The sequence below is a fragment of the Oncorhynchus nerka genome, linkage group LG7 (genome assembly GCF_034236695.1).
Source record: "Oncorhynchus nerka isolate Pitt River linkage group LG7, Oner_Uvic_2.0, whole genome shotgun sequence".
Lineage (NCBI taxonomy): Eukaryota > Metazoa > Chordata > Actinopteri > Salmoniformes > Salmonidae > Oncorhynchus > Oncorhynchus nerka.
The window spans coordinates 37,414,654-37,440,926 of NC_088402.1; the positions used below are offsets into that span (position 1 = coordinate 37,414,654).

The window sequence follows — 26,273 nt, forward strand, 5'->3', positions numbered from 1 at the left end:
AAACCATGAAAATATCAAATTTAAGCCAACAAAGTTACCTCCCATTGTGTCAGATCGTGACATGTGTATTCAAATACATTTTTTTTACCGGAGCATATTATTAGATGACCTGCAAAAAAAGGAATGTACAGCTAAATGCGTGTGGACTTGAAAACGTATCTCACCTCACTATTTATTCTTCCTGCAGTGAGGAATTACACTCTTCATACAATGTTTTTATAACTTATCTGCAGATAATCGTTGTCTGTAGCTGAAAAAGCAGTAACAATATGCAAATCAGGGAGCTAAATGAACGGCTCTTTCACAGATGCAATTCGGATCCTTATGTTCACCAAAAAGAGCCGTTCATTCGCGAAGGACCCACCACTGTCACTTTCTACATTATAGCCGCTACACTTCAGGAGCTGCTGTTTTTCAAAACGTGGTGTTGAAATATTTGTCAACTTGTCTTTGCACAGGATCCTGGTCTGGAAACATTCTGTTTTACAGAATATCCCGGGCGTGCTCTACGCTGGCGAAAATGGAGGGGTTTCTACAGAGATGTAGTGCTGCAATAAAGGTAGACAAACACACGAACACGTTTACTATGCATTGCATGTTTTACAGATGTCTCAGTTGCTCTGCTCAATGACTAGCCCTGTCCATCGCGTGCTCTCTCTGCTGTCTGTCATGCCATATTTGTTTTTTTCCTATTGAATTAGCTAGCGTATTACTAATATATTACTCATCATGTACTATTCTATTACTAAACCATTCCAACGTGTCTGCAACTACCTCTGCCTAACAAGTAACGTTCGAAATGTATTCTACCCTCTTGTGGCTTTGAGTCAGTTACTCTTGTCACGGAGTGAAATTTAAAAGTTTAGTCTTGACAGCCAACTGTCAACTAAAATTGAGAGTTTATTGATTGAACATAGAGTCAAATACAGTTTGGTTCAAGATTCAAAACATTTTTTTGCATCTTCGTGTTGTAAAAGGTCTAACATACACAAACCACAGATCGCCATGACTAATGAGGGGGTGATGTGTGGATGAGTTGTCAGAGAGCAAGAGGTAGAATATTGCCCACCGTTACTTCCATTACAGTCATTGTCGAATATTGCATGATGCAGTTCTTGCACAGCAAACCCTACACCAGGCCTCGTTGGTATGTTTTCAATATATTTAGCAAAGTGTTGTCACAGTAGAGTCAGATAACCGATGCCGTGAGGGTTAATCATTTGTGTGACTATTAGTCAAGTGCAAAGAGCTAGACATGGAAAACAATCTCTTAAGCAATTCCCTATCTGCCCCATTCCTGGCATTTACTGACCATGTATTCTCTCAGTGTGTGCCCAATCAAGACGAAAGCTAACATGTGTGGTGAGTTCGCCTGTCTATATACAGTGCAATCGGAAAGTATTCAGACCCCTTGACTTTTTCCACATTTTGTCACGTTACAGCCTTATTCCAAAATGTATTAAATTGTTTTTTCCCCCTCATCAATTTACACACAATTGCCCACAATGACACAGTTAAAACAGGTTTTTAGAAATTTGTGTAAATTCATAATAAAAATAATGGAAATATCATATTTACATAAGTGTTCAGACCCTTTTCTCATTACTTTGTTGAAGCACCTTTGGCAGCGATTACAGCCTTGGGTCTTCTTGGGTATGATGCTACAAGCTTGGCACACCTGTATTTGAGGAGTTTCTCCCATTCCTCTCTGCAGATCCTCTCAAGCTCTGTCAGGTTGAATGGCGTTGCTGCACAGCTGTTTTCAGGTCTCTCCAGAGATGTTAGATCGGATTCAAGTCCGGGCTCTGGCTGGGCCACTCAAGGACATTGAGACTTGTCCCAAAGCCACTCCTGTGTTGTCTTGGTTGTGTGCTTAGGGTCGTTGTCCTGTTGGAAGGTGAACCTTCACCCCAGTCTGAGGTCCTGAGTGCTCTGGAGCAGGTTTTCATCAAGGATCTCTCTCTGTACTTTGCTCCATTCATCTTTGCCTAGATCCTGACTAGTCTCCCAGTCCCTGCCACTGAAAAACATCCCCACAGCATGATGCGTCCAACACCATGCTTCAGCGTAGGTTTCTTCCAGACTTGATGCCAGGTTTCCTCCAGATGTGACGCTTGACATTCAGACCAAATAATTCAATCTTGGTTTCATCAGACCAGATAATGTTGTTTCTCATGGTCTGAGAGTCTTTAGGTGCCTTTTGGCAAACTCCAAGTGGGCTGTCATGTTTTTTTTTTTACTGATGAATGGCTTCCTTCTGGCCACTCTACCATAAAGGCCTGATTGGTGGCATGTTGCAGATATGGTTGTCCTTCTGGAAGGTTTCCCCATCTCCACAGAGGAACTCTAGAGCTCTGTCAGAGTGACTATCGGGTTTTTGGTCACCTCCCTGACCATGCCCTTCTCCCCTGATTGCTCAGTTTGGCCAGGCAGCCAGCTCCAGGAAGTATTGGTGGTTCCAAACTTCTTCTATACATTATTTTTCTCCCAATTTCAATTACGATCATGTCTCATCGCTGCAACTCACCAACAGGCTCGGGAGAGGCAAAGGTCGAGTCATGCGTCCCCCGAAACATGACCCACCACCGCACTCCTTAACAACCGCCCGCTTAACCTGGAAGCCAGCCTCGTCAAGGTGTCGGAGGAAACACCGTTCAACTAACGACGAGGTAAACATGCAGGAGCCTGGCTGCCATAAAGAGTCACTAGGGCACAATGTGCCAAGTAAAGCCCCCCCAGCTAAACCCTCCCCTTACCCAGACGGTGCTGGGCCAATTGTGCGCCAAACTATGGGACTCCCAGTTACGGACAGTTGTGACACAGCCTGGGATCGAATGCAGGTCTGTAATGATGCCTGAGATACAGTGCCTTAGAACGCTGCTCCACTCGGGAGGTCCCCAAAACTTCTTCCATTTAAGAATTATGGAGGCCACTGTGGTCTTGTGGACCAATGCTGCAGAACGGACAATTCCTTCGACCTCATTGTCTTGTTTTTTGCTCTGACATGCACCGTCAACTGTGAGAACTTATTTAGACAGGTGTGTACCTTTCCAAATCATGTCCAATCAAATCAATTTAGCACAGGTGGACTCTAATCAAGTTGTAGAAACATCTCAAGGTTGATCAATGGTAACAGGATGCACCTGAGCTCAATTTCGAGTGTCATAGCAAAGGGTCTGAATACTTATGTAAATAAGGTATTTCTGTGTTTTATTTTTAATACATTTTCAAAAATGTCTAAAAACCTGTTTTCACTTCATCATTATGGGCTATTGTGTGTCGATTGCTGAGGAATTTTTTTAATATATTAATCCCTTTTAGAATATGTAATGTAACAAAATGTAAAAAAAAGTCAAGGGGTCTGAATACTTTCTGGAGTCTAGGTGGGCGTAGTCTGGGCTAAAGCTCTCACATCCAAATTCCTGTGGCCCAACTGCTTTACTGTTGTGCATGTGACATTAATAGTGACATTAGGTGGCACCTCTGTCACTATGCCTGGATGGCAGACATCTCATCCCCCCTTCCTTCCACTGTCTTTGGCTGTCAGGCACAGCAAAGGTTTAAAGGGTAGGTGTCTAATTTCAAGGGGTCGGCCATTTCTTTTTAGTAGTCACCATTAACGCTCTTCACTTTAGTTTTTTTCTTTCCATTAGAGAACAGCTGTGGTGGGAGAACACATTTGAGACATGACGTAACACAAATTAAAACATGAAATGGGCTGAATTGAATTCCCTTCTTAAAACCCTCCCTGTATGACACTGTAGTACAGTATGGACTGTAGTAGCCCAGGTTGTAGTTTGTAGTGCCTATTTTCTTTTTGAAGTGCAGCGAGCAAGGTGCAAGCATTCCTTAACCCACCATTACTCCCAAGCCAATTGGCTATGATCTATTCACTTAAAAGTTCTTCACTCCTGGCATCCTCCAAGTATGATTTCCCATTTTATGTGGGCGTAATCAAAACTTCGTGGCATACTTCCTGGCTCTTGTCGCCTGTTAGATTGAATGTTTCTGCCCTCCAGTCAGATGCTTCTGTTTGGTTCATATTAGAGGTCGACCGATTAATCGGAATGGCCGATTAATTAGGGCCGATTTCAAGTTTTCATAGCAATCGGAAATCTGTATTTTTGGGCGCCGATTTGCCGATTTAAAAAAAAATATATATATATATATATATTTTATACCTTTATTTAACTAGGCAAGTCAGTTAAGAACACATTCTTATTTTCAATGACAGACTAGGAAGGGTGGGTTAACTGCCTTGTTCAGGGGCAGAACGACAGATTTTCATCTTGTCAGCTCGGGGGATCAAATCTTGCAACCTTACAGTTAACTAGTCCAATGCAACAACGACCTGCCTCTCTCTCGTTGCACTCCACAAGGAGACTGCCTGTTACGCGAATGCAGTAAGCCAAGGTAAATTGCTAGCTAGCATTAAACTTATCTTATAAAAAACAATCAATCATAGTCACTAGTTAACTACACATGGTTGATGATATTTTTTTATTTTTTTATTTTTTTATTTCACCTTTATTTAACCAGGTAGGCTAGTTGAGAACAAGTTCTCATTTGCAACTGCGACCTGGCCAAGATAAAGCATAGCAGTGTGAACAGACAACACAGAGTTACACATGGAGTAAACAATTAACAAGTCAATAACACAGTAGAAAAAAAGAGACTCTATATACATTGTGTGCAAAAGGCATGAGGAGGTAGGCGAATAATTACAATTTTGCAGATTAACACTGGAGTGATAAATGATCAGATGGTCATGTACAGGTAGAGATATTGGTGTGCAAAAGAGCAGAGAAGTAAATAAATAAAAACAGTATGGGGATGAGGTAGGTAAAAATGGGTGGGCTATTTACCGATAGACTATGTACAGCTGCAGCGATCGGTTAACTGCTCAGATAGCAGATGTTTGAAGTTGGTGAGGGAGATAAAAGTCTCCAATTTCAGCGATTTTTGCAATTCGTTCCAGTCACAGACAGCAGAGAACTGGAACGAAAGGCGGCCAAATGAGGTGTTGGCTTTAGGGATGATCAGTGCGATACACCTGCTGGAGCGCGTGCTACGGGTGGGTGTTGCCATCGTGACCAGTGAACTGAGATAAGGCGGAGCTTTACCTAGATGACCTGGAGCCAGTGGGTCTGGCGACGAATATGTAGCGAGGGCCAGCCGACTAGAGCATACAGGTCGCAGTGGTGGGTGGTATAAGGTGCTTTAGTGACAAAACGGATGGCACTGTGATAAACTGCATCCAGTTTGCTGAGTAGAGTGTTGGAAGCAATTTTGTAGATGACATCGCCAAAGTCGAGGATCGGTAGGATAGTCAGTTTTACTAGGGTAAGTTTGGCGGCGTGAGTGAAGGAGGCTTTGTTGCGGAATAGAAAGCCGACTCTAGATTTGATTTTCAATTGGAGATGTTTGATATGAGTCTGGAAGGAGAGTTTACAGTCTAGCCAGACACCTAGGTACTTATAGATGTCCACATATTCAAGGTCGGAACCATCCAGGGTGGTGATGCTAGTCAGGCGTGCGGGTGCAGGCAGCGAATGGTTGAAAAGCATGCATTTGGTTTTACTAGCGTTTAAGAGCAGTTGTAGGCCACGGAAGGAGTGTTGTATGGCATTGAAGCTCGTTTGGAGGTTAGATAGCACAGTGTCCAAGGACGGGCCGGAAGTATATAGAATGGTGTCGTCTGCATAGAGGTGGATCAGGGAATCGCCCGCAGCAAGAGCAACATCATTGATATATACAGAGAAAAGAGTCGGCCCGAGAATTGAACCCTGTGGCACCCCCATAGAGACTGCCAGAGGACAGGACAGCATGCCCTCCGATTTGACACACTGAACTCTGTCTGCAAAGTAGTTGGTGAACCAGGCAAGGCAGTCATCAGAAAAACCGAGGCTACTGAGTCTGCCGATAAGAATATGGTGATTGACAGAGTCGAAAGCCTTGGCAAGGTCGATGAAGGCGGCTGCACAGTACTGTCTTTTATCGATGGCGGTTATGATATCGTTTAGTACCTTGAGCGAGGTGCACCCGTGACCGGCTCGGAAACCAGATTGCACAGCGGAGAAGGTACGGTGGGATTCGAGATGGTCAGTGACCTGTTTGTTGACTTGGCTTTCGAAGACCTTAGATAGGCAGGGCAGGATGGATATAGGTCTGTAACAGTTTGGGTCCAGGGTGTCTCCCCCTTTGAAGAGGGGGATGACTGCGGCAGCTTTCCAATCCTTGGGGATCTCAGACGATATGAAAGAGAGGTTGAACAGGCTGGTAATAGGGGTTACGACAATGGCGCCGGATAGTTTCAGAAATAGAGGGTCCAGATTGTCAAGCCCAGCTGATTTGTACGGGTCCAGGTTTTGCAGCTCTTTCAGAACATCTGCTATCTGGATTTGGGTAAAGGAGAACCTGGAGAGGCTTGGGCGAGTAGCTGTGGGGGGGGGGGGGGGGCGGAGCTGTTGGCCGAGGTTGGAGTAGCCAGGCGGAAGGCATGGCCAGCCGTTGAGAAATGCTTGTTGAAGTTTTCGATAATCATGGATTTATCGGTTCGTGACCGTGTTACCTAGCCTCAGTGCAGTGGGCAGCTGGGAGGAGGTGCTCTTGTTCTCCATGGACTTCACAGTGTCCCAGAACGTTTTGGAGTTGGAGCTACAGGATGCAAATTTCTGCCTGAAGAAGCTGGCCTTAGCTTTCCTGACTGACTGCGTGTATTGGTTCCTGACTTCCCTGAACAGTTGCATTTCGCGGGGACTATTCGATGCTATTGCAGTCCGCCACGGGATGTTTTTGTGCTGGTCTAGGGCAGTCAGGTCTGGAGTGAACCAAGGGCTATATCTGTTCTTAGTTCTGCATTTTTTGAACGGAGCATGCTTATCTAAAATGGTGAGGAAGTTACTTTTAAAGAATGACCAGGCATCCTCAACTGACGGGATGAGGTCAATGTCCTTCCAGGATACCCGGGCCAGGTCGATTAGAAAGGCCTGCTCAGAGAAGTGTTTTAGGGAGCGTTTGACAGTGATGAGGGGTGGTCGTTTGACTGCGGCTCCGTAGCGGATACAGGCAATGAGGCAGTGATCGCTGAGATCCTGGTTGAAGACAGCGGAGGTGTATCTGGAGGGCCAGTTGGTCAGGATGACGTCTATGAGGGTGCCCTTGTTTACAGATTTAGGGTTGTACCTGGTGGGTTCCTTGATGATTTGTGTGAGATTGAGGGCATCTAGCTTAGATTGTAGGATTGTATTACTAGATATTATCTAGCATGTCCTGCGTTGCATATAATCTGACTGAGCATACAAGCATACAAGTATCTGACTGAGCGGTGGTAGGCAGAAGCAGGCGCGTAAACATTCATTCAAACATTACTTTTGTGCGTTTTGCCAGCAGCTCTTCGTTGTGCGTCAAGCATTGCGCTGTTTATGACTTCAAGCCTATCAACTCCCGAGATGAGGCTGGTGTAACCGATGTGAAATGGCTAGCTAGTTAGCGCGCGCTAATAGTCAAAGGTTAATGAAATACAAATGGTATAGAGGGAAATAGTCCTATAATTCCTATAATAACTACAAACTAATACTTCTAACTTGGGAATATTGAAGACTCATGTTAAAAGGAACCACCAGCTTTCATATGTTCTCATGTTCTGAGCAAGGAACTGAAACGTTAGCTCGTCTTACATAGCACATATTGCACTTTTACTTTCTTCTCCAACACTTTGTTTTTTGCACTATTTAAACCAAATTGAACATGTTTCATTATTTACTTGAGGCTAAATTGATTTTATTGATGTATTATATTAAGTTAAAATAAGAGTTCATTCAGTATTGTTGTAATTGTCATTATTACAAATAAACAAAAAGAATCGGCCGAGTAATCGGTATCGGCTTTTTTGGTCCTCCAATAATCGGCATCGGCGTTGAAAAATCATAATCGGTCGACCTCTAGTTCATATCAACCACTTAGGTCAGGTTATGTCTGGATACTGCCATACAGGAGGTCTCTGTATTCTGTTGGGCACTGGGCAACCTTAGTTTAGCCACTGTCACTTCACATTATTGCTTCCTCACATGGCTGGAGACTAAGGGCTGGTTTGGGCCAGGAGCATACCACCCTGCAACCCATTGCTGGCTTGCCTCTGAAGCTTAGCAATGTTGGTCCTGGTCAGTCTCTGGATGGGAGACCAGAAGCTGCTGGAAGTGGTGTTGGAGAGCCAATAGGAGGCACTCTTTCCTCTGGTCTAAAATAATTATCCCAATACCCCAGGACAGTGATTGGGGACATTGCCCTGTGTAGGGTGCTGTCTTTCAGATGGGATGTTAAACGAGTGTCCTGACTCTTGGTGGTTACTAAAAATCCAATGGCACTTATCTTAAGAGTAGGGCTGGCTAAATTCCCAGTCTTTCCCTCATACCTCATGGTGTAAGGGATTGGTCTCATTCATCCAGGTTGTTGCTGTAAATGAGAATGTGTTCTCGGCTAACTTACCTGGTAAAATAAGGGTTAAATAAAAATCAATAAATACACATTTCTGGACATGGATTAAGCCTAGTCCTGGACTGAAAGTCTATATCAATGGAGATTCTTAATTAAATGGGATTTTTAGTTGTAGGACTAGACTAATCGGTTTTTGGGAAACCAGCCCTATGTGTTAATGTTTATGTCTGGGGTCATCCATGACTACTCTGCCTACTGTGGAGCTCTGTGGAGCTAGTATAAGAGAACTAGCCTAACGTTTTGTATGCCTGTCCTGTCTCATGCCCACACACTGGGGTTGGGGAGCCCACAACATGCTCATCCACATGTTCATCAACATGCTCACCTTTCCCATAATCAAACACTTATAGTCAATATAAGGTTATTGGCGAAATTCTGACATTGTTGAAATGGTCCATTTCTTTTCCTAAGATTTGATTTGATCTTTTATAAAACATACAAAAACAATATTAAAACATATACATACAAACGACAACATCATACAAACATCAACTACATCACACCTGCCCAGACCCAGGAGCACACACCCCCATCTCCAGCGCCCGCATCACTTTCCGCCACATGGCCTCAAACTGCACCATTTTTGTTTCTCTCCGTAGCCCACACACTTCCGTTAACGATGGACGATTGGTTCATTTCCAGTTTTTAAGTATACGTTTTTTAAAATATGATTGACGAGAAAAGTATCGTCCAACCCGTCGGGTATCCACTGCACCCTCATATGTCATGTCTTGAAATATGCCGACAGACAGATTAAAATACATGTTTGCCTATCTAAGTTATTTCCAACTACCGAAGTTCATAACCGTTACCTAAAATTACACAATTACCTACATAAAATAACACTATTCCCGACAAAAGGGGACTCAAAGTGGATGTATTTAACTGAAATGTTATAATGATGATGAGGATGAGAAAGAAATGTAGAATGAGGAAGAATAGGGCTTGTCTCTCCTCCCTCTCTCCACACGCTTTGCGACTCTGTCCACCAATTCCACGGTTTAGCAGGGTGTTAGCCTTACCTCTCCAAATCCCTGAGGCCTGTTCTAAGTGGACTGGAGAGAGAATGCCTCAGTGTGGTGTGGTTTTACATTAACCAGATGGAATGAGAGCTATGATAGGTCACTCTGAAAGGGAGACAAGTGAGAGTAGCCAGTGTGCGTTACTGCATTTGATTTGTGCTTGAGTAATAATGGAACACTGTTGGCTCATCAATATCAACTCAATGAAGCTGACAAAGTGTCTCAGTGATCCTTGCCCAGAACGCTGCACTCAAATGCAGGCCTACATGGATTGTTCTGTTAAAGTGGTAGAATTTTCATTAGCGTGGGATATGAGGATAACTGTTAGAAAACAGCAGTGCCCTGTTATAAAACAGTAATTGACATTTCTCAGTAATAGAGTGAGCTGCATATGAAGCCCGTTGCAAAACAGTTAGCATTTCCCATTAACGCCATTATCTACAATTGATGGCGAACAAAACAGTCGCACAGGGACATGCATGAAGTTCAGAGCTGCGTGAATCAGAGCATCCTATCATGATCATTTTACTATCATAACATTCCCCCTCAGCACTTCCATATTTGTGTCACAGGCCTACATTTTCCCACCAACCAAGTTGTTCATCTCTTATCTAACCCTTGTTTATATTTCTGGCCTTGTCCTTGAATGGATACTGCAATACTGGATTACTATAGCTGTAGTAGAGGTGGCCCCGAATCGTTCTATTTGCCATGGAACAGTCATGGAGTCACAGTTGGAGAGCTCTGCTGCACACACACTCTGTGGTTAAATATAGCCTCCTTTTGGTTCCTGCTTGCCTGCCCGGGTCTGACCACTACTACGGCTTATAGGAGGTGACAGGCACGCTGGGAAGAGGGAGATGCGAGGGAAGGGGAGGCTGGGCGGCCATGACACCATGTCGTAGTACACTCACACTGGCTGCCCGTTACCTTCACCCTTGGGGCCCTTAACATGGGGCGGAATGGCTCTCTCCACACAGTTAGCGACACCCCATACTGATGGTGAGAAAAACCAGTCTAGGAGGCAGACCTGGCTATATTTCTTGATTTACCATTGAAGTCAATAGGATGCACATCAACTCCCAATATGTTGAGATCAACAGGAGAGATCCTATCCTTGTTACGCTGGTTCACAAAGTACAATCGTGGACCCACCTTATAGATTCATTGTTAAATGTATGGTGGCCTGAAGGGGCGAAGTAGTTGTTAGCATATAATACCTGCTAAATAGTTTGTGTTTGGGCCTTTTCTCCTAATTTACAGATAAATACAGGTTGAGAAACTAACTGAATTAGCTCATTCAAGTGTTCACAATGCAGAGGATAGGGGGTCAGAAGAACTTTGCTGAACCCAGATGGCTGGTTTTTCTTTTTTGTGTTTATACTGCATGCTGCCACACACACTGGTAATTAGTGCTTTCATTGCTTTTGAATCATCACATCACAGCAAGGCCATCTCCCCCCCGTTGTCAGTAATAACACTGTTTCTTACATCATGTCACAGATAAAGCGAGACTAATCACACTCATTATCACAGTGGGTCTATCAAACGAAAGCTAAAATGATCCAAATGAAAACATCCCGCTGAGTCTAATAAGGCTATATCAGAGTTTCAGCTGCACATTCACTCACTGTTATTAAACTTAAGGTAGTTGATGTTCGTTGATACGCCTAATTAGATTATAATCAGCAGTCCAAAAATGTTAGCATAGGCTAGATGCTAACTAACTACTGTGAGCCTGACTGGCAACCATTTCAGGCTGTCAAAATAGGATTTGTTTCAGTAGGCTAAATTTTGGCTAATCAATAACTGACTGCAGGTAGGTATCAAACATTCTGACGACTGTTTGGGTCTCCAACAGGTTGATTGCGAGCTACCAGAAGCTTGCAGCCCACCTATAAGTAACTCACTAAACAATTCAGAAAGTGCATGTATTTTTCACGTGTTCCACCGCAAACTGTCATAAACAAATCTCACAAGTATCAGACACCTTAAGTTCATTATCTCGCCCCTAGTTAGCCACAATTGGCTTAAAAAGACAAACATAACACTCTGCCAATTAATTCCAAGCTATATTGACCCTGTATGTCTTGTGTGGTGCACGCGTTTGTCTCTACCATTCACTTCGTGTAGCTAGTTAGCAATCATGATAACTGTCTTCTGCGTAGACAGAAAGACTTTCTCCAACACCGTCTTAATGAAACATTAACTGAAAAGTAGGCTTAATTTCACGCCCTGACCGTAGAGATCTTTTTATTCTTTATGTTTGGTTGGTCAGGGTGTGACTCGGGTGGGAAACTCTATGTTCTTTATTTCTGTTTTGGCCGGGTATGGTTCTCAATCAGGGACAGCTGTCTGTCGTTGTCTCTGATTGGGAATCATACTTAGGCAGCCTGTTTTGCCACCTTAGTTTTGTGGGATGTTGTTTTTTGTACAGCTCTTGTAGCCTACCGAACGTTACGTTCGTTTTCCTTTTGTTGTTTTTAGGTGTTCATTTTTAATAAAAACAAAATGTACGCCTACCACGCTGCACCTTGTTCCGATCATTTCGACGAGCGTAACACTTACCTGGCAGAATTATGGCATGATTATTTCTATCAATCGGGTTGGCTTTTGTTTATCAAACTCTGTCATGACATGACATATGCAGCAGCAAAAAAAAATGTTAGACAAGCACAGGACTTTTTAGCAAAATGCCCTCAAAAATGGTCTTCTGATGTGATTTAAGCATTGACATGGGCTCAGAACATCCAATTCCATTGGAAAAGTATAAAGTGTGCCTATTTGAAAGCTAGAGAAAATGTATGAGTAGCTCGCAACGTTTCATAATTTTGTAGCTCTCATTTCATGAAGAAACTCTCATGCTATAAAAGGGTGGAAACCCTTGGTTTAGATGATACTAATACTTTTTACATTTTGACTAGTGTAGCCTTGGCTGTGTTAAAAAAAACTGTTTACAAATCTGCAAAGTATAAAGCTGACAGAATTTTACCACTCTCTTGCCCCCCCCTCTTTTTCTTCCTTTATTTTTTCATAACCTCCTTAGGGCAGTGCGGAGGGAAGCTCTGGGATCCACGTCATCCTTGGCAACGAGGCCTGTGACCTCGACTCCATGGTGTCGTCCCTTGCCTTTGCCTACTTTCTGTCCAAAGTGAGTCCAAAGCTAGTTTCTAGCCTGTACCGCCTCTCATTAGGGAATCCCTCAACCCAGGTCGGAAATAAGTTAGCATACCTGAATTATTCATTCCCCTCATATGTTTAGGTTTTTATACGGTAATAAATATTGACACTACTTCAGGGCTGCCGAAATTGGGGCCCGCGGGCCCTTGACAACATTTTAGGCTCTCCAGAGGCTTCCAGAATGAGCTTATGTAATTATGAACAATATATATTTTTAAGTTCTATATCTTCAAAACTTGATTGCTGGCATGCAATACATTTTGGGATTGTATCAACAGTGTACTAATGAAACAAATACCAAAATATTTTTTTTGACTGGAATTTTCCTTTTAAGTCCCATACAAGCAAAATGACAACTCTATAGTGCAGTTGTTTGAAAGCAAATTGGTGGACGAATACGTCCTGCTATGCGGTAATGAATAAGTATCTTCTCTTTGACTTGTGAACAGAGTTGAGAGAGCAGGGCCAAAGTCCTGAAGCACCGCAGGCGCGGAATTTGCGCTGAGTGACTCATTTGTAAGTCTGAGGGCCATGAATAGCTTGACCAAGCGTAATCAAAATGCACAGCATTTTCCAAAATAGGAACAGACAACCCTCAGAGTCACTCAAGCATAAAAACAGTGTCGGTGCCCTGGCCATCGGGCACCAGTCTCTTCTTATCTTTCATTACTGCATTGATCCATCCGTCCTCCCTAACCCCTGGTTTAAGCTGCTCGCTAGCCTATACGCCCCCGCTACTCATGAAATATTCACACAACCTCAGATACTCAAGATCCCCCAAGGCCTGTGAAGATGGACAAAAACATTGCAGAGGAATCCCAGCTAGCCTCAGCAGGAAGGTGCGTTGGTGTCAGATATCTGTTTTGATCTGGTCTCCCTCTTCTATCCTTCCCTCCTTTTCTCCTCCTCTTCTTTCGTCCCCCTTTGTTCCCAGACGTCTGGCAGCTCAGGTAAGACTGTGGTGCCGGTGCTGAACATCCCGAGGGCTGAGTTCCCCCTGCGGTCCGACAACGTGTTCCTACTGAAGGAGAGCGGTGTTCTGCCTGAGGCTCTGGTGTTCCGTGACGAGGTGGACCTGGCAGGGCTCCATAGAGCCAAGAGGTTGATGCTCACCCTGGTGGACCACAACGTGCTTCCTAGGTCATCGGTTGCAACTTTACTCTTTCTATTTATTTTCTGTTCTAAACTCTCGTTCTCTCCGTTGCCATCGCTTTGCCTTTCTCTCACTCAGATTTTCTTCCACGGATACCTACAGTATCAAGTAGTATTGACAACACAGGTCAAAGTTATGGGAAGTGCCTGATATGTGGAGGGCCAGTTTCCTGGACCAAGATTGAGGAAACACATAGTTAAAGATGTATGACACAACGTATTTCACAACATTCACTCAACCCTGACTTTTCCCTGTAGTGCCGACATCGACTTGGAGGATGCAGTTGTGGAAGTCATTGACCACCACCACCTCGAGAGGACACCCTCCATGTCCTGTTCCGTCACCGTGGAAACCGTGGGTTCCTGTGCTACCTTGGTGACAGAGCACATTCACCACAAGGCACCTGAAGTGCTAGACAGACAAGTGGCTCAATTATTATACGGTAAGGTTGCCACAGCAATAATTCTCTTACATCCAGCATTCTCTATAACGTGTCAAACTCCAGTCCTCGAGGGCCACAATGTCTCTGGGTCTTTAATCAGTGTATACCTCAGAACTAGGCAGTGGGGAATATGTCAGGATGAATTATCACTGAATTCGACAACTCTCTTGTAGTTGTACATGTTTGTCAATGCCAGCAGTAATCATTGGCTCAGTTCACCTATACTTGGCAGTGTGCCCACACAGGGGCCATCGTGCTGGATTGTGTCAACATGGCCCCTGAGGCTGGCAAGGTCACACCCAAGGACAGCCAACTGTCCTGCCTGCTGGAGTCGCGTTTCCCTGACCTGCCGCCCAGGGGCGCCCTCTTCCAGTCCCTACAAAGCGCCAAGTTTGACATCTCAGGTAAAATGGTGGGGAAAACATGCCATGGGAGAGGTGTTGAGAGGTGCACAAAATGAATCTGCCTTGTCACTTGACATAAGATGTCATGACAATATGACATTATTATGTCAGTATTATGACACTGTTATGACATGTCATTCAAATAAAGAGGTACCATTATTTAAAGAGAATGTTGTAGAGTAAGTTTGAGATTTCACACAACCTCAAAAGAATGTTGTGGAGTGACCATCTAGAAGTAAACAAAATAAGATGTCAAACCCCTTAGGTGGGAACCTCTGCTCTGTTGACCCAAAGGAAAAAGACATTGATCACATGACACCATTCATTCCTATGTAAAACTCAATAGCACATTGAAGCCAAATAAAGTCTGTTAAGATGGCATCTCATAGAGACATAACATGCACAGTTTGAGCTACTCCAGGAAGTGATGTTGCAGGCTAGCTCAGTGCTGCCCCCTCTCATTGAGTAACTCAATTTGAAGGCCGACCGGGGTACCATGATATTGGTACCACTATAGTCTTCTTTAAAAAATGTATTCACACAAAGATTGCAATCGTGTTTTCTGCTAATAATGCCTGCAGTTACGCGGTCAGCCTTGAACTTACATAGCTTCAATCCGAGGTGATGGTCATTCCGCCTTGTGATGACCAAATTCCAGGTTTGTGTTATGTTATACAGTGCTCTTGACTTTTTCAAAATGTTGTTGTGTTACAGCCTGATTTTAAAATGGATGAAATTTAGATTTTTGGTCATTGGCCTACACACAAAATCCCATAATGTCAAAGTGGAATGATGTTTTTTTTTTTTTTTTTACAAATTAATTAAAAATGAAAAGCTGAAATGTCTTTTGAGTCTATACGTATTCAAGCCCTTTGTTATGGAAAGCCTATATAGGTTCAGGAGTACACATTTGCTAAACAAGTCACATCATAGATCGCCTTCAGAAACTATTCACACTCATTGACTTGTTCCACATTTTGTTGTGTTACAGCCTGAATTTAAAATGTATTAAATTGAGATTTGTTTGTCACACTCTGTGTGCAATAACAGTATTTAACATGATTTTTAAATGATTACCTCATCTCTGTACCCTACAAATGTAATTATCTGTAAGCTCCCTCAGTTGAGCAGTGAATTTCAAACACAGTTTCAACCACAAAGACCAGGGAGGTTTTGCAATGCCTGGCAAAGGGCACCTACTGGTAGATGAGTCAAATCTTTGTTAAAAAAGCTGTTGTTGAATATTCGTTTGGGCAAAATTAAGTTATCAATTACACTTTGGATGGTGAATGTATCAATACACCCAGTCAATACAAAGATACAGGTGTCTTTACTAACTCAGTTGCTGGAGAGGAAGGAAACCGTTCAGGGATTTTACGATGAGGCCAATGGTAACTTTAAAACAGTTACAGAGTTTAATGGCTGTGATAGGAGAAAACTGAGGATGGATCAACAACATTGTAGTTACTCCACAATACTAACATAAATGACAGAGTGAAAAGAAGGAAGCCTGTACAGAATAAAAAATATTCCAAAACATGCATCCTGTTTGCAAAAAGGCACTAAAGTAAAACTGCAAAAATGTGGCAAAGCAATTAAACTTTTTGTCCTGAATACAAAGTGTAATGTTTGGGGCACATCCAATACAACACATTACTGAGTACCACTCTCCATATTTTCAAGCATATTATGGATGCAAGGACTGACCATACATGACATCACAATTCTAGTTTAATCATGTTTTGAGGCTATACAGTGTTTACATTTACTTTGTTTACAAATATTGGAGTAAAACAAGCTTATAGTTTGGGTTATGATGAGGTACGACAGTTGAACTAAACTCATGAGGCATTTCTAATTTATATTCTTCAAGAATCAAATGGGTAAATATAATTAATTTGTAAGTAAAAACATTTATGTAGCAACTACTTATTGCACATTTTAAAGCTTTTTCATCAAACTGCCCTGTTTTCTTTTTATTTCAGATGGTCCCGCCTTCATGTCCTCAGACAATTGCTATCATTTTTGGTCTAATTCTCATTTCTGGAAAAGGCTTAAAATAAAGGTTAAAATCCAGGTCCTGTGCCATGATTAACCAAAACACAGGGCCCTGTATATATGATCTACATGGTAACTTATGATATGCTGTAGTGTTTGTCATGTAGTGTCTATACCCAATTCCATTGTAATACTGCTTGTCCCATTGGTTTGTGTTACAGGTCTTTCTACAGAGCAGATCCTGCTAAAGGACATGAAGGCTGTCTCTGGGGGCGACCTGAGACTGGCAGTCTGCACTGTGTATATGACACTAGATGTATGTACTGTCTAGCCATGCTGTTACTTCACTTAATCCACTCTGCCACCACCATGCTTAAGCCACCATGCTTTAAACTGAGACTCAACGATATTAATAATCACAAGAGCAGTGCAGCAAGAGAGTGAAAAAGAAAGTGGCTGCACTCGTCAGCACCAACACATACACTGTTAAACATCTGCACAGGAGTTTGCATCTCTCTAATGCATTGTGACAGCTGCCTGACGACAAATGCTGACGAGTGCAGCCTCCTGCTTCACGCGGTCTTTGTGTCGGAAGTTGCCCTGCTCCTTGTGGTTAAGGAATATGGCTGAGTCTACCTTTAACAGCACCCGCTCAGGATCACACTGGGTGTATGTGAACATTTACTCTTCCCCATTAACAACAATGCATTAGAATTGCCTAATTTGCCTTTGAATGACCAACCAACTCTTTAACAAATTTGGGTTTGCAGATGATTCACCAAGTCATATTTCCTACTCCTTTGAGAGAATTGTATTCCACTATTATAATCTTAAGTCTTCATTAATGCAACAATGTTACCAATTTGTCTATAATCTTGGGAGAATATCAATTTTCTAATTAATTTTGGCAATGGAGCCTCTGCCTCAGGGAGGTGCAACTACGCTATATAGACAAAAGTATGTGGACATCCCTTCAAATTAGCGGATTTGGCTCTTTCAGCCACACCCATTGCTGAGAGGTGTTTAAAAACGAGCACACAGCCATGCAATCTCCATAGACAAACATTGGCAGTAGAATGACCTTTCAACGTGGCACCGTCATAGGATACCATCTTTCCCACAAGTCAGTTTGTCAAATCTCTGCCCTGCTAGAGCTGCCCCAGTCAACTGTAAGTGCTGTTATTGTGAAGTGGAAACGTCTAGGAGCAACATCGGCTCAGCCGAGAAGTGGTAGGCCACACAAGCACACAGAACGGGACCGCAGAGTGCTGAAGCGTCTATCCTCGGTTGCAACACTCGCTACCAAGTTCCAAACTGCCTCTGGAAGCAATGTCAGCACAAGTACTGTTTTCGTCGGGAGCGTTCATGAAGTGGGTTTCCATGGATGAGCAACCTCACACAAGCCTAAGATCACCATGCGCAATGCCAAGCGTTGGACTCTGGAGCAGTAGAAACACGTTTTCTGGAGTGAGGAATAACGCTTCACCATCTGGAAGTCCAACAGACAAATCTTGGTTTGGCGGATGCCAGGAGAACGCTACCTGCCCCAATGCATAGTGTCAACTGTAAAGTTTGACGGAGGAGGAATAATGGTCTGCGGCTGTTTTTCATGGTTCGGGTTAGGCCCCTTAGTTCCAGTGAAGGGCAATCTTAACGCTACAGCAAACAATGACATTCTAGACGATTCTGTGCTTCAAACTTTGTGGCAACAGTTTGGGGAAGGCCATTTCCTGTTTCATCATGACAATGCCCCTGTGCACAAAGCGAGGTCCGTACAGAAATGGTTTGTCACAATCGGTGTGGAAGAACTTGACAGGCTTGCACAGAGCCCTAACCTCAACTCCATCGAACACCTTTGGGATGACTTGGAACACCGACTGCGAGCCAGGCCTAATTTCCCAACATCAATGCCTGACCTCACTAATGCTCTTGTAGCTGAATAGAAGTCAGTCCCTGCAGCAATGTTCTAACATCTAGTGGAATGTCTTCCCAGAAGAGTGAAAGCTGTTATAGCAGCAAAGGGGGACCAACTCCATATTATTGTCCATGATTTTGGAATGAGATGTTTGACAAGCAGGTGTCCACATACTTTTGGTCATGTAGTGTATATGCAGTGACAAGCCATCTAGGAGTGAAAGTGGCATGTGAATTTTCAATCCCAATGATAATAACTAACAATCAATAAGCTTTGACCAATCCACGAGGTTTGTAAGACCCTGGGTTTAATAATAATTAGGCAAAGACTCAGCTTATGCAAAATGCTCGTATAGTTTATTCACGAGAGCGCTCTGAAGTCCATAATTCAAAGACATTTATTTTATTTCACCTTTATTTAACCAGGTAGGCAAGTTGAGAACAAGTTCTCATTTACAATTGCGACCTGGCCAAGATAAAGCAAAGCAGTTCGACAGATACAACGACACAGAGTTACACATGGAGTAAAACAAACATACAGTCAATAATACAGTATAAACAAGTCTATATACAATGTGAGCAAATGACATCCATTTTATAACTCACTCCCTATTTACGCACATACCTTCACACAAACCGTAGATATCCTACCCACATACATACACACGAACAGTAGATGAGTTGTATCTTTTCCCCATAGTTCTCACCACTGTTTATCACTACCAAGCCGACAGTTCCATTCCCCCGAGATTAGAGGAACCTTGAATTGATTCCCTGTCCTATCATAAGTTTCTCAGAGTTCTAGCCAGGTCGGGTCAAACACAGTTGAATTGTTCTCGGTATTTTCTTAGACACACACACACACGCACACACACATTTCTCTCCCTCACATGTCTCTACCAAACCTTATTGGACATATGTTTAGTACTTTAATCATTCATTATACATGCTACATAAACTAATAATCACTAATAGTTACGTTTCAGGGCAGAATTTTTTAATCAGTACCTTTAAGTATATAATTCCCTTATCAGAAAATGACACCTATATTAAACTAACGTCTCTGAGCGTAAAAAGTAGAGTCTGATTAGCGTAATCAAAATAGATCAGTAGCTACTGTGTTGCTTCAGACCAGGCTAAACAATAGTGACAGGAGTCATGTCTGTTAGTTAAGAACACTCCCTGATATCTGCTGCAATTCAGTAGATCCCAGAATGTAAAAAAAAATTACCGCTTTTTCTAGCTTGTCTCATCGCTGCAACTACCCAAAGGGCTCAGGAGAGGCGAAGTCACGCATCCTCCAAAACATGACCCACCTAACCGCACTCCTTAACACCCGCCAGCTTAACCCGGTAGCCAGCCACACCAATGTGTCGGAGGAAACGCCAATGACCGGGGTCAGCCCACAGGCACCTGGTCCGCCACAAGGAGTCTCTAGAGTGCGATGAGCCAAGTAAAGCCCCACCGGCCTAACCCTCCCCTAAGCCGTGTCGTCCTATGGGACTCCAGGGTTAATTTCTGTATCCGGGAATGAACCCAGGTCTTAGACCGCTACGCCATTCAGGAGGCCAAATATATTATTTTTACAAATACTTTCTATTTTACTGGCTTCAGCCCCATGCCATCACATGTATCATGCGTTGACTGTACACACATGCATGACACAGTTTTGTTGCATGCCAGAATATTTCTCTATCAGACCTCGGTTGAAATACTATTTGAAATAATTTATACTGCATCTGTACTTGATTGAACTTGGTCTTTGGAACGAAACCAAGCAAACGCTCAAAGTATTTTAAAGATTTTGAATTGTGTTTGAACCAATTTCTGTTCTCTATATAATAATGTTTTTTTGTTTGCTGTTGTACGTCATCCTGTTCGTTCGACAGGTGTTCCTACAGCGGAGGAGCCTACAACAGGAGCTTTGTGAGTTCTGTCACAAACACCGTTTCGGTGCGGTGGTCGCCATGACAATCTCTTTTAACGAACGCAGTGAGCCCCATCGGCAGCTGGCGGTCTACAGTTCCAGCACCCTCTATAGGGAGGAGGTATGAACTGCACTGTCATGCCCACTCTTACAATATATTGACCCCTATGCCATATGATGTGTAATGATTTAATATTTATAGGGGTAGTAATATAATAGATTTGATAGGGGTAGTTATATCATAAGTAGTAGTTCCACGTAGCCCTCTAATGGACTTGGCTGAATTGACCCATTTTGTGCTTTCCTAAATATGCGGCACATTTGTGTTCATGATCATGAAAGGTATTTTATATGAGTTCAGTTTATTGTGAAGAGGCCATTTGAATATCGATGTGAATCTTTCCTCCCCACTGTTTAAAAATATCCCCATAAAATGGTCTACTTTTGTGCCAACCAACCTATCTTAGTTAGTTTAATATTGGCCCTCAGAAACTATTCCTTGGTGTGAAAATAAATGGTATTGTTATGTATTATTCTTTGATATTAAGCATGTCTGTAAGTGAGATATATCAAAGTTGCCTTTTGGGCAAATGCAGGCATGACAATTTGAGAATATTAGTCAATGTTAAAAAGGCAACTATGAAATAGCAATACACTGTGTGTTTCTCATTCTGCTGTAGGTGAGCCAAGCATTAGAAAAGTCGTGCAACCCCTCTCTGAGCTTCTCTCCAATGAGCAGCCCCTTCAACAACATCAAGTCTTATCTCCAAGGCAACGCACTGGCCTCCCGCAAGAAAGTGCTGCCTATTCTCAAGAACTTCCTGAAAGAGTGGGATAAGAAGCAAGTGCATTGTGGGGAGGCGGAGGACTTTGAGGAGCTGGACGACCACGTTGACCCCACGGGGTCGCCTAGTTTCGACGACGACGCCCGCCCCCGCTGCTTCTCAGCCTCCCGGCACCACCGCCGCCGCCTGCTGGGCACCGAGGACTCTGGGATGGAGGAGGACTTCCAGGTGCCGGCCACTCCCATGAACAGCCTGGTGGAGGGCTGTCCGCTGGACGCCGGCCTTCCCCGGATCAGCGCGGAAGCCATTTTGGAGAAGTTCAGCCGCATGGGAGGGGAAGCAGGGGAAAATAAAGATGGCAACTGGCCAGGTGAACAATAACCTTCTGTTGATGCCTTTTAATCCTAGTACCCCTGTCTGACTGTCCTCATGCACCTCAATCCAACCAACAGACTATAAGAAGGAGTGTTCATATTCAGAAGCATATCAATCAATTGTATGTTTCATAAGGGACATCTCATAGCAAATTATAATGACAATCCAAAGGGGCCATGTTCAGTAACTCACTGGTTATATAGCAATCCTAGGTTTGCTATCGGCAGCTCTGTTGACATTAACTGGAAACAGGGCCCTGTTCAGGAGGAACAAAACGGAACCAAACGGAACAAAACAGGGAGGTACCATCTGAACTAAGAAATGCTTGTTTTTGTTTTCTGTTGCAACACGTTTTGCTGCGGTGTGCCCGAATGAACACAACCCTGGACTACTGTGGCTGTCAGACTGATCACCAAGCTCTTATGGATGCTTTACTCAAGTCAGGACTAACAACACCATAGAACATTATGAAGAATAGGATATTCTTCTAAAAGACTGGCAACCGGATGAAAAAAAGGGATGACTAGTAGCACTGTATCAAGGACTCCAGATGGAGGTTGAATGAAGTGTGTGTTTTCTCTGTATCGCATCTGAGTACATGGGACTGCCTCGTTGGTTAGTTGGTGCCATCTCCAAGTGTAGGGGGAGTGGATTGGAAATGTGGAGAATACATAATGGACTAACATAATTCATCTTTGAAGGGCCTATTTCAATGTCACAGGCATTTGAGTGAACCTTTATGATGAGGGAGAATCTTGCAGTGGAGAGTGACTTCATCCATTATGACAGCATGTGTTTCAGCGGTCCTGGAAGACTGCTGAGTCTGCTGGTTTTTAGTGCAACCAATCTATGTACAGCTTCATATGTGTGTTATTGGGCTGATGACTGGACGCGTGATTTCTCCTGACGTGTGTGTGCGAGACGTGTTTGTTTCGTGTGTGTGGAGTTTTCATGGTTAGTGGGACGTCTTGATGACATTATCACCAGTCACAAAGTTCTCCTCATTGTCGGGATCCATCTGAAAAGGGGGAAGAATTCACATCCTCCCCACAAAGAGAGAGAGAGGTGGATAGAGAGATAACAGATGATGGATGCAACTCTGCTGCTCATTCATGCATACGAACCTCCTGCCCCCGTTCAGAGACCTAAATATACTCAGTCACCTTTGCTCTCTCTCTCTCTGACTGAGATTTATATCGCAATGCTACTTCAGCTGTCCAAATATACCTATCATCTAGAATCACCATTGATTATGTTACCAGTGAGGAATTAGCCTGGTCTGAGATCTGTTTGCATTCTTGCCAACCTCTATCATCAGAGTTGACTATACAGCACCAACAGATCTGGGACCGAGTTAGTGATGAATTGCTCTGATCTGTAATCTGTGTCGCATAACCAGAGAGCCTCGTGGCGGTTAATTTGAGTTAACATTAGTTCAGATTTCTGCTTCATTAGCTGGCTGTAGTTGGGGCTGAAGAGTAGTTTTCAACTTACTGTACCACAGAGATGTGCAAACACCCAGGCCAACCCACATACAGATAAATGCATAGACACAAACACATTGGCTGCTATGCATGGTAATTATGTTCAGGCTGGTGCCTTGCCATGTTTTAATCGTTGTGGATGTGGAGTCATTATATGTCTGTTTGGGTAGACCTCTGTTCTCTACATACAGTACACTGCAGCTCTAATGTTATCTAGTTGGTGTGAAAATCTTCAAATTCAGTTGACCAAGTGAAACTGAGCAAAAGACAGTGACACTATTGCATTACAGTCTCTTGTCTCTTGCTTTGGATCCTACCCTTTCAGTGTTCCCAGATCACAATGTTTCGATACGTGGAAGTAATAAGATGATGGCTTCCTCTGATAGCCTATGTGAAGCTTTCACCATACTACTCTCACCTATCCAGTCCTTTAGGATCTTGGATCAAATGCAGGGAGGATGGTAGGGACTAAAATTGTATTTTGTTATAATTTGATTTAATATATTTGACAAAAGAAAACAACTTTAAGTGTTGACTAGCACTGTGTTGAACCATTTAATTAAGATATTAAATGAAGATAGTATAGTTGAAGATACTTGATTATATAAATCAACCATGCAGTTTCATTGATATCCTCCCTACATCACAGTGAGAAGGTATGTTCAGTCATCTCGTTCATAGTTAAACAATATATGGCATTTAAGCTAGCATGGTATTGATAATGAGTTTGCTAATAAACATACTCTGAAAGATTTCTATATTGAGCCTCAGGTATTAAGGATTTGGCAATCATTGGCTTGTAGATGTTCAGCAAGCTTAGATTTTAAAATTTTTAAAAAAATGTTTTGCCAGCTAAACATGCATGAGCAAATTTGTTTTTGACAATATCAACACCAATGTACTGTATCTTGTATCCCAAATCCGTTGTTCCCAAGAGGGGTCACAAAAAAGCAAAGCTAATTATGTTTGTGTTATTTTTTTTCTCACATACCTTTTGTGGAAGTGTTTCATGGGAAATGTATTTACAATGCAATGGCTCAGTGACTGTGCAGTTTAATATGAACACTAAACACTAGTTTGCCTTTTCATTTGAATGCCTTTCCTATACCATTTGTCATGATTACATGTTTTTGTATGTGCTCTGTGGTGTTCTAATTTCTCCATGTGTTTAAGGTTTGAAATGTTAGCTAGCTCGACTTGTTTAGCTTCTAAACAGGTTGAACAAAGACAAGTCATTCACAATGTGTTTTTTTTAACCAAATTGGTTCCCTTTTTCAGTTTCTCATGGTTTAAATCAAAAGATGCCCCCCCTCAACATGCAGTTCCTTTCAGCATGGGTAGTTTTGTGAATTTTATGCAGTACAATCAGGATTCAACTTCCCTTGTATTCAAGTATGCAATATGAAGTGTTTGCTGTGTGGTTCCTTTATTTAAGTGAGAAAAAAACTGAATGTGAAAACCACGTGTAAGAAAATATTGTAAGAGTAAAAATATGCTGTTCTATTAAAGATGGATTTGAAGAGTTTGTGTTGTAGTCCAGTTTCATTCAGGCTTCTTGCTGATTCTGGGTCATTGAGCTGATTCAAAATCATAACCTAAAGCTAACGTTTCTGCAAGGCACTATTGGAATCTTTAGTGTCCTGTCACTAACTCGCACCCCTCCAGTCAGCTGTGTCACATTGTTTAGGGTGCGCTCTCACCATTTTCCCCACCATATGCTGTGTGCTTCCACGCCCGGCCATTCCTGGTCATGTCCCAACATGCTATTGTGTGAATATACAGGGCTGTGAAAAAGTATTTGCCCCATTTCTAATTTTGTTCACTTTTACAAATTATTTTTATACTTAATGTTATCAGATCTTCAACCACAACCTAATATTATATAAAGTTAACCTGAGTGAACAAATAACGCAACAATTTCATACTTATTTCATAAACAAAGTTATGCAACACCAAATGCCCCTGTGTGAAAAAGTAATTGCGCCCTTACACTCAATAACTGGTTGTGCCATCTTTAGCTGCAAATCCTCACATCACTGGAGGAATTTTGGCCCACTCTTCCATGCAGAACTGATTTAGCTCAAGAGACATTTGTGGGTTTTCAAGCATGAACTGCTAGTTTCAAGTCCTGCCACAACATCTCAATTGGGATTAAGTCTGCACTTTGTCTAGGCCATTACAAAACTTCAAATGTGTGGCTTTTTTAGCGATTTTCATGTAGACTTGATTGTGTGTTTTGGATCATTTTCTTGCTGCATGACCCAGCTGCGCTCAAGCTTCAGCTCACAGATGGATGACCTGACAGAAGGATTATCCTGTAAAATGACCTGATACAGAGCATAATTCATGGTTCGTTCTATTAAGGCAAGTCATCCAGGTCCTGAGGAAGCAAAGCCATCACACTACCACCACCATGCTTGACCGTTGGTATAAGGTTCTTACTGTGGAATGTAGTGTTTGGTTTTCGCCATACATAATGGGACCCATGTAGGCTAGAACTGGTTGAATCAATGTTGTTTCCACGTCATCAACCCCAATATTGTCATGTGATGACGTTGAATCAATTTTTCCATTATGAAAAAAGATTGCAGTCAGAGTGCAGTATAACTGCAGTATGCAGCAAAAACTCCATCCAAAATAACACTGTTTATTTTACTGCAGTAATTTTGAAGTGTAACTGCAGTTAGAGTGCAGTATAACTGCAGTTCAAATGCAGTGCACTGCAATTATTGCATCCAAAATACCAGACTGCAGTTATTGCACATTTACTGCAGTTTTAAAACTGCAGTCTTTTTTTGTAAAGGTTACACCCAACTAAAATCCAGTGTCATGGTTAATGTTTTGGTTGATTTCACGTTGAATTCAAATGAGTTGACAACTCAAGGATGTTTTGTGCCCAAAACATCCCTGGGTACAAAATCTATTATGTCAATTTTCTATGGTCCTTTCAAATCTACAGAAGCACATACCTTTTAGTATCAGAATAGGGGTTATGATATTTGTATGTGTTTTATAGTATAAATATCATTGAGACAAATCTTTTTTTCTGCCCATGTTGTAATCATTTGTATCAGTGCTGACGTTTTTGTTTGA

General features: G+C 42.6%; 1 protein-coding gene across 1 annotated transcript; it reads left to right on the forward strand.

Annotated features, from left to right (window-relative positions):
• On the forward strand, positions 1 to 24,702 carry LOC115131566 (exopolyphosphatase PRUNE1). The gene is made up of 8 exons (XM_029663373.2): positions 1 to 559; positions 12,565 to 12,669; positions 13,633 to 13,838; positions 14,109 to 14,293; positions 14,539 to 14,697; positions 16,917 to 17,011; positions 20,499 to 20,657; positions 21,217 to 24,702. The coding sequence occupies exons 1-8, from the start codon at positions 308 to 310 to the stop codon at positions 21,700 to 21,702; spliced, it is 1,647 nt and encodes a 548-aa protein (XP_029519233.2). The 5' UTR covers positions 1 to 307; the 3' UTR covers positions 21,703 to 24,702.
• The last annotated feature ends 1,571 nt before the right edge of the window (positions 24,703 to 26,273 follow it).